We start from the raw sequence: 9,675 nt of genomic DNA, 5'->3' as shown, positions 1-9,675 counted from the left end.
AAACCAAGACTAAACAATATTCATTTTATCCATTTCTATCATCCAACACCCGCATTCCTTTTTAACACCAAATTTCAACAAATTCAAGATTACTATTTCAACAATCCACAACCATCTATTCAACGAAGATGAGCAACACAAATCAATATCACCCAATATTCAACCAAATCTCAGACAAATTAAACACATATGACGAAATAAAATGAGAAAAGATAGAATTAGACTTTTCGATGATTGATTTTCGTTGATAATAATATTTAAGAAAACCCAGATTTGGAATCCCGAACATAAAATGTCAGTGACGAACCCCAACTCGTAAAGCCTTCACTGTTTCTCACCAAAACCAAACCAAAATCGAGAAATAACAGAGACCCGTATCCGAAATCATACTCCCCATTGCTGTTTCTCTCGTTTACAATGGATTTCATCTGAATCAGATGGAGGTGTGTCGGGTTTTAGGATTTTGGTGGAGGTGGAGCCAATTTTCATCTCCCCAAAGCTCCGGCGAACTACAAAAGGGAGGATACTGACGAGTGGGACGGATTCCGGTGAATTTCCGTGCAAAAAATCAAAATAAAGGGAAGGATTTGGGGATTTTTGAGGGTTGAACAGGTTGAAAATGCTGATCTAAAGACGATTCCGGCGCATTTTCGATCGGAGACGATAGACTGAAGACAATTCTGGCTAGTCTATTGTCGGAATAGTAAACCACTCCCAAAACCCTGCGTTCTCTCTCTCTCTCTCTGTGACTCTCTCTCGATCACTACTCTCTCTCCGTGTGTATGATTTTTGTGTGTCCGTTCAGTGAGGGTCCATGAGGATTTTTTGTGGATTTGTTGTTAATGGAGAATTGAGATTGTGTGCCAATGGTGAAGTGGGTCTAGTGTTGCTTGTTGTTCTTCAAGAATGGAAGAATGAAATGTGAGGTTTTTTTCGTGAAAATGGTGAGGTAGCCGTGATATAGTATGTAGTGAGATGAGTTCTTGTGAAGGGAAAAAATTCCAGTGGGCCCCGCTTTTTTTCTCTTTTTTTCTTTTGTGTCTATGGATGGTGTATTGTATATGTAGATTCCAAAAATTGTTTAAGGTTGGGGTGGAGTAGTGGGGTAGGGTAGGTTGTTAGGATAGGATTAAAACAAGATAAAATTTGTTAGAAATTTTGTTAAGGGTTGTTATTTTTTGTATTTTTGTGGTATATAATCACATGGATGAGGGTGTGTGGTAAGGTGAGCAAAAAATAAATAAAATTGGACTTGTGAGGGACAAAATTAGATGTATACATTGAGCATGACATTTTTCTATGAGTTTGCATAGGTTTTAAAGCCCTAAGTTTGAAATATTGATTTTTCAAGAAGATTATGATTTTAAGCCTCTTATATGAGTTGTTTACACAGATTTATGAAAGAAATTGGTCTTTTGATCCTAAGCTAAGATAAGGAATCCACATTGTTCATATAGTTTGAGATTTAAAGAAGAGAAGCATAATTAGTTTTCATTATAAACCCTTGTGCTATTTTAAGGTGGATTTCCTAAAGTTCTGAGCAACAGATTGGGAATAGTCTTTAGCACCAAGTTGGGTATGATTCCAAGTTCTCATTCCCTAGAACTATGTGTCACACCCCTAATGGGTTCCGTATAGTGATCACTCTAGCTAGATTCTATTCTGATGGTAAGGGTAGAACAACTCTACCAACGTAGGTACGAGACGTTGGACTTCTGATGGCTCACATAGTTTATGTCGGTTGAACCTTTCAAAGTCCCTAAGTCCTAAATCAAAATGTCAGAATAGTTTTGAAAAAACTAAGTGTAAAGGCTCATAAATTTACTCAGATATTGTCTTACCTAAGACTTCAGTTATCAGATTTCGGTTTTAAGTTTTAAGATTGATAAAGGTGAGCCCTTTTTATTTAGCCTACATGATTTAAAGGACAGAATCAGAGTACAGCTTTATTAGAACTAAGTGTGATTCCTCACAAGAATTTATTTTATGCTTTATCACTCATGATCTATGATTTGTCAGTTTTGATCATTCAAGCCAAGATGAGTCACTCACATTTAGCATGTAGTTTTGAAAGTTTATTTGAATTATTACATTATTGTTTTTACTTATGATTTCATCCCCATATGCTCAGTACATTCCAAAAGTACCAATCCACACATATGTCTATATGTTACATTGTCTCATAATGTAGGTACGAGTTATAGCGCGCACATCATATTCAGACAGGTTGCAGCTTCCAGTCGACAGGTGATCGGTTCTTTTGATTCGAGGACCCGAGTCAAGTCTAATTTTAGTAGCTTTTATTTTATTCAGTCGTATTGATTAGGGATAGCTAAGGGTCATGTCCCGGCTACCTATAGTCAGTATTAGTAGAGGTTTCATAAACAGTCAGTAGAGTTAATGTATTTGATTTCAGTTTTGTTTTGTAAAAGCAGAGTTGTAATCATTTTAATTTAGTTCTGTATTGATCAAATTCAGAAAGGATTTATCTTCCGCTTATTTCATTCAGATCTATGTAGTTCATTTAGTTGCTCACGAGTATACCAGTAGAAGGGTTAGCTTGGGATCACTTGTGGTCCTAAGCACCATGTGACGACTAGGGGGTAGTCTCAGGTCGTTACATCAATGAACCTTAAAACAAGTTCACTTTCATATGACTTATCTAGATTAAATAATCGGTGAATAATAAATACTGAATGATTAGCCCAAAAACATTTCCCCAAGAAAAATAAAACTACACAAAATGAAGGGCCCAACCGGGTTCGAACCGATGACCTCTTGATCTGCAGTCAAATGCTCTAACACAGAGCTATGGACCCTTGATACTGTTGGGTTCAAGTTGAAAGTGTGAATTAGGGGTGTACAGACCAAACCATCAAGTCAAACCAAATCAAAGGATCAAACCAAACCGAGAAAAAAAATCGATTTATGATTTGATTTGGTTGGTTTGGCGTTTGAAAAAAAATTGACCATTCTTAGTGTTAATCAAAATAAAGTCAAACCAGACCCAAATCAAACCGATATATTATATATATATATATATATATATATGTTCATATTTGTGCCTTTAAGTTGTAATTTTAGTCCATTAATTGCTAATAAAATGATTCAAAACCTAATTTAAACTTAAACCTAAACTTTTCACTTTTCATCTTACTTTTTAGTTTCAATAGAGTTTTTCGCTCCTCAATTTTTCATAATTATGATTTTTCATTAGCACGTGAGTGAAAACATACTTGATCTAGTCTTCAATCACAATATAATTGTAAAAAATAAAGATTATAAAAAATCAAAAAAATCCAAAAAACCCGACTAAAATCTAAACCGAAAAAAATAATTTTATGTTGGTTTGTTTTTTTTCAATAAAAAGCCACACCAATCCAACCTATTTACACCCCTAGTGTGAATGGAAAATGAAGGAAATTAGTGGAGAGAAAGTGAAAACACACCTAAAAGGAAATTGTGTTGAAGTTTATTGAATTAATATATAGATTGTGTACCCGAAACAACAATCTTAAGATTCGTAATCTAAATTGTTTGGTTTCTTGAGATTAAAGCTTTATGGTTTCTACTCCGTTTGAACTTAACAAGCGATTTGAAGACATAAAAAATTCATCACAAGTTAAAGATCATTCGGTTAACGATTAGAAGAGATAAAAACTTCATCGTTAACTAATCGTTAAACTAAAAACAAGTAGTGTTTATAAGTTGCTACGAACTTGTAATTAGTATATTTTTATACTATAAGTGTTCTTGAAAAGTCTTGAACTTGTGTTGAAGTTTATTGAACTAACGTATAGATTGTGTACTCGAAATAACAATCTTAAGAAAATAATCTGTAATCTGTATTGTTTGGTTTCTAGAGATTAAAGCTTTATGTTTTCTACTCCATTAGAACTTAACAAGTGATTTGAAGACATAAAAACTTCATCATAAGTTAAAGGTCATTCGGTTAACGATTGAAAGACGTAAAAACTTTATCGTTAAACTAGAAACAAGTAGTGTTTATAAGTTGCTACGAACTTGTAATTAGTATATTTGTATACTAAAGTTGACTATATTTTTGTGACTGGAAAAATAACTACAGACGGTCATGTTAATAATGTTGGGATAAGTATGGTAGCAACGAATATTTCTACAACTAGTCGTACGAGTGCTCCACAGGCAATGGCACCAGCGGAGAAACCTGAAAAATTCACGGGTATTGATTTTAAAAGGTGGCAACAGAAGATGTTCTTCTACCTTGCAACCTTGTGTCTTTAAAGATTTACATCTGAAGAAGCACCAGAACTGCCCGAAGAAACTTCGGACCAAGAGCAATTTTTTGTTATGGAGACGTGGAAACATTCTGATTTACTATGCAGGAATTACATTCTAAGTGGCCTCCAAGATAACCTATACAACGTGTATAGTGGAATGAAGATGTCAAAAAGAGTTGTGGAGTGCACTGAAAAGAAAATACAAGACTGAGGATGTTGGAACCAAGAAGTTCTTTGTTGCAAGATTTCTTGAGTATAAAATAATTGACAGCAAGTGTGTTGTATCTCAAGTACAGGAACTGCAAGTTATCATCCACGATCTCCTTGCGGAAGGTATGAGTTTAGTAAATACCTTAGTTGAACATGTTAAATATGTGTTTAATATTCACATAAACTTTATTGTAGGTTTGGCTATGAACGAGGTATTTTTCAAGTCGCAACAATAATAGAGAAGTTGTTGCCTATGTGGAATGACTTCAAGAACTACTTGAAACATAAACAAAAAAAGATGATAGTCGAAGATCTCATAGTGAGGCTGCACATTGAAGAAGGCAACAAAGCCGCAGAAAGGAGGTCAAAAAAAAATTCTGCAATGCATGGAGCAAACATTGTAGAAGACGACCACCACAACTCGAAAAAATGGTTGAAAGCTAGACAAGAAAGTAATCAACCTAAGAAGAAATTAAAGAGAAAATGCTTTAATTGTGGCGAGATTAACCATAAGTCAACAGATTGTCGTGCCCTAAAGAAAGGCAAAAAGAAAGACCAAGCAAATATGGCTGAATCCAAGAACGAAATAGACAATCTGTGTGTCATGATGTCTGAATGTAGCTTGGTGGGAAATATTTGAGAATGGTGGATGGATTTCGGTGCCACCCATCATGTTTGTGAAAATAAAGAGTTGTTTGCTGCATTTGCTTCGGCTCAAGACGAAGAGAATATATGGCAAACTCCGTAACTGTAAAAGTTGAAGGAACTGGAAAAGTCTGCCAGAAAATGACATCAGGCAAAGTGTTGACTCTTAACAATGTCATGTATGTACCGGAGTTAAGGAAGAACTTGATTTCTATATCACTTCTTGATAAACATAGATTTAAATGTGTAGTTATTTTAAAAAAACTTGTACTTAGTAAAGGAGAAGTGTATGTAGGAAAAGGCTACCTCACTGAAGGCCTATTTAAGATGAATATAATGAATGTTGAAATCAATAAAAGTTATGTTTCTTCTTACTTTCTTGAGTCTAATAATTTGTGGCATGAACGATTAGGACATGTCATTTACAAAACATTGTGAAAGCTGATTAACTTAAAAGTTTTGCCCAACTTTGAGTGCAATAAAATAAAATATCAAATGAGTGTGGAATCAAAATATGCTAAGAGTCCATACAATTTCGTTGAAGGAAATTTCAATCCCTTAGAATTAATTCACACTAATATTTGTAAAATGAAGTCAACACCATCTCGTGATGGGAAAAAGTATTTTATAACTTTTATTGATGATTGCACTAAGTATTGTTATGTTTATTTGCTAAACAGTAAGGATGAAGCAATAGATGCATTTAGGTAATATAAAATAGAAGTTGAAAATTAGTTAGAGAAAAAGATCAGAATGATAAGAAGTGACAAGGGTAGAGAATTTGAGTCTCCCTTTACAGAAATATGTGTAGAGATAGAATTGTCCATCAAACTACGGCCCCGTATTCACCTCAATCTAATGGAATTACGGAAAGAAAAAACCAAATCTTAAAGGAAATGATGAATGTCTTACTTATAAGTTCAGGTTTACCTCAAAACTTGTGGGGGGAGTTATCCTTACAGCTAACTGAATACTCAATAGAGTGCCCCACAGTAAGACACTATCAATTTCATATGAAAAATAGAAAGGAAGGAAATCCAACTTAAAATATTTCAAAGTATAGGGGTGTCTAGCAAAAATTCAAGTTTCTATGCCTAAAAGGGTGAAAATAAGACCTACGACAGTGAACTGCGTGTTCATAGGATATGCTAAAGTAGTAAAGCATATCAGTTTTTGGTTCACAAATCCAAACATTCGGATATCACTGAAAAGATGATAATTAAATCAGATAATGCTGAATTCTTTGAATATATTTACCCGTATAAAACTAGACATGAACAGTCTAGTGGAGGGTCTAAACAACCTCGAGATAAACCAAATGAGGATGTACATAATGATAAGAATTCAATACATAGTACACGTCAAAGAACGTCAACTTCGTTTGGATCAGATTTTAACATTTCTCTTAGAAAAATGAGCCTAAAAAATTTAAAGAACCAATGGCGTTTTCAGACTCATCCTTTTGGAAAGAGACAGTCAATAGTGAGATTGATTCAATCTTAATTAATCATACATGGGAGTTGGTTGATCTTCTTCCAGGAAATAAATCTTTAGGTTCTAAATGGATCTTCAAAAGGAAAATGAAAATGGATGGTACTATTGATAAATACAAAGCAAGACTTGTAGTAAAAGTATTTAAACAGAAGAAAGGCCTTGATTACTTTGATACATACTCTCCTGTAACGAGGATAAATACAGTTTGAATGTTAATTGCCTTGGCGGTGGTATATGGTCTTAAAATTCATCAAATGGATGTGAAAATAGTATTTCTAAATGGAGAATTAGAGAAAGAAATTTACACGAAATAGTCTGAGGGTTTTGTGGTTTCAGGTAAAGAAAATAAGATGTGTAAACTTGTTAAGTCACTTTATAAACTAAAATAAGAACCTAAATAGCGGCATGCGAAGTTTGAACAAATCATGTTAGCAAAAGGGTTTAAGATAAATGAATATGATAAATGTGTCTACATTAAAGACACTTCAAATCACAATGTCATTGTTTGTTTGTATGTGGATGATATGTTGATCATTAGTAGAGACATTTATAACATAAATGCTACGAAATAAATGCTTGAAAGCAAGTATGACATGAAAGAGAAGTTGCGGATGTGATCTTAGGAATAAGAATCCATAAACTTCACAAGGGTTGGCACTGTCACAGTCTCATTACATTGAAAAGGAACTTGACAAGTTCAAGATTTGGAATTTGGTATTGCCAAGATTGGACGTGAGCTTTGCACTTTAAAATAATGAAGGTGAAAGTGACTCACAATTGGACTATACAAGAGTGTTGGGATGTTTGATCTATATTATGAATTGTACACGGCCAGACATTACATGTGTTATTAGTAAGTTGAGTCGGTACATGAGTAATCCTAATAAAACTCATTGGATGGCAATGAAAAGAGTTTTGGGGTATCTTAAATACACTCAAGACTATGATTTGCATTATAATAAATATCTCGTAGTAATTGAAGGATATAGTGATGCAAATTGGATCACCGGATAAAATGAAGTAAAATCCATGAGTGGATATGTATTTACTATAGGTGGAGAAATAGTCTCTTGGAAATCGTCCAAACAGGCATGTATTGCTCGCTCCACAATGAAATCTGAGTTTATCGTATTAGATAAGTAGATGAAGAAGCAGAATGGCTCTGGAATTTCTTGGAAGATATTCCTTATTGGACCAAACCAGTAGCACCAGTATGTATACACTGTGATAGCCAAACGGCAATAGGTAGGGCAGGGAGCATGATGTATAACGGTAAATCTCGTCATATAAGACGGAGATATAATACCATTAGAGAACTTCTCTCTAGTGGAATTATCACTGTTGGCTATGTGAAGTCAAAGGATAATGTGTCAGATCCACTTACAAAAGGCCTATCTAGAGATGGAGTTGAGAGAACATCCAAGGGAATAGGTTTACGACCTAGGACAAGTCAGCATGACGATAACTCTACCTAACAGACTAGAGATCCCAAGAGCTAGGTTCAAGGAGATCAAATAAAGTTGTGTCTGACAGGTTCAACATTGTCAATATACCCAACTCAATCTCATGATGCAGACAATGTTTAGTAAACAAGGATAAGACTTATGGTGTAAAGTATTTTAATGATTATCTAAATTTGACAGATTTAACCAAATAATTTAATCTATATGATTGAAAGTTTAGAAATCACCTAAGTGAGGGAGAAATGGAAGCTGCTTCAAGAAGAATGTTAGTAAAGGCCTATTCTCTAAGCTCTCGTGAAACCAAAACGTGTTTATGGCTGAAATGAAAAAAATCGTGACAACCATAAATGGTAAAAGGCTGGTTATGTGAAATGTGTTTTCTAGGTGTATATTAAAGCTCGACGGTTCAAAGATATCAAATCTACTAATTGACCGAGTGCATCCAATGCATGTTCACCACTAAAAGTTCAAAGGAAAACCCACTTATCCAGATGCAAACACTCTTTCCTTGATGTTCACATACTTGTTCTTAAAGTTTTACAAAGTGTGAATGGAAAATGGAGAAAATTAGTGGGGAAAAAGTGAAAATACACATAAAAGGAAAGTGTGCTCACAATAAGGAAAGTTTACTAATTCTCCCACATTGGTGGGAGAATGAAACTTTCATATGTTCTTACTAAGAAACACAACTCCACATGGATAGTGAGGCAAGAACCAAGAGGTGCGTCGCGCCGTCATCGTCGTCGCTCGCTCGGCTTTGAATTTGGATTTGGATTTGAAAAATGATCGATCGATGAGACTAATTTTTTTGATAAAATCACACTATATGACTGTTTGGATGGTTGTGGTTGTTTGAAAAAGATACACTGTTTCTAATGGATAGACATGACTATTCAGAAAAGATACATCTTTTTGATGAACCATTGCCTCCTTTTCAAAGGGGCACTTTATGGCTATATAAACCTACATTTTTTCATAGGTTTAGTAGTAAAAAATTTTCTGCATTACAAATACTTCTTGTCTTCTAAAAACTACGTGTGATAATCTCCCGTTGAGTGAGTTCGAAGAAAACCAGAACGTTTGAGGTACCGCTACAGTCTGGTTGTGAAGCCATTTTATCCTGGGAGGAAAATTTCGCAACCTCGGGTACTTGACGGAAATTATTTTCTTAAGGACACTTCGTGAATTCGAAGGACTTGGCTCATTCTGTTTCATCTTTTTTCTTAATAAAAATAACACACTTCTTTGATAGTTCATATTGAACTTGTGTTGAAGGTGTTGGAAAACTTCACAAGTGTTCTTGAAAAGTCTTGAACTTGTGTTGAAGTTTATTGAACTAACATATACATTGTGTACCCGAAACAACAGATACTAGCAAAAACACATAAAAATCTAATACTTCATCTGATAGTTGAGCCGGGGGGTCTTTTGAAAATAGTCTCTACTTCATTTGAGGAAATGGTACGAACTGTGTACACTTTATCCTCCACAAATCCCACTTTATGAGAAAACCGCTGGGTATGTTGTTGTAGTTTGGCTGATAGTTGATGTCAAGATTCATTTTAGTTGCTTAAGATTGAAGATTTAATGATTTGAAGATAGAA

General features: G+C 34.5%; 1 protein-coding gene and 1 non-coding gene across 2 annotated transcripts; one reads left to right on the top strand and one right to left on the bottom strand.

Moving 5' to 3' along the window:
• Positions 1–2,747: 2,747 nt before the first annotated feature.
• Positions 2,748–2,819, bottom strand: TRNAC-GCA. The gene has a single exon. It is a non-coding gene; the product is annotated as a tRNA-Cys (tRNA).
• Positions 2,820–4,116: 1,297 nt separating this feature from the next.
• LOC124887898 lies at positions 4,117–5,109 on the top strand. The gene is made up of 3 exons (XM_047397824.1): positions 4,117–4,217; positions 4,266–4,442; positions 4,665–5,109. The coding sequence occupies exons 1-3, from the start codon at positions 4,117–4,119 to the stop codon at positions 5,107–5,109; spliced, it is 723 nt and encodes a 240-aa protein (XP_047253780.1).
• The last annotated feature ends 4,566 nt before the right edge of the window (positions 5,110–9,675 follow it).

This window comes from Capsicum annuum, chromosome 10 (assembly GCF_002878395.1).
Source record: "Capsicum annuum cultivar UCD-10X-F1 chromosome 10, UCD10Xv1.1, whole genome shotgun sequence".
NCBI lineage: Eukaryota > Viridiplantae > Streptophyta > Magnoliopsida > Solanales > Solanaceae > Capsicum > Capsicum annuum.
Note: the sequence above shows the minus strand (reverse complement) of the source record. Positions and strands in the feature narration are given on the sequence as shown.

What these genes read in the sequence shown, in the direction of transcription:
- LOC124887898 (XM_047397824.1), top strand. Translation starts at nt 4,117, where the DNA reads ATGGTAGCAACGAATATTTCTACAACTAGTCGTACGAGTGCTCCACAG. An exon ending in ACGGGTATTGATTTTAAAAG is followed by an intron (nt 4,218 to 4,265) that starts GTGGCAACAGAA and finishes GTGTCTTTAAAG; the next exon opens with ATTTACATCTGAAGAAGCAC. An exon ending in ATGTCAAAAAGAGTTGTGGA is followed by an intron (nt 4,443 to 4,664) that starts GTGCACTGAAAA and finishes ACTTTATTGTAG; the next exon opens with GTTTGGCTATGAACGAGGTA.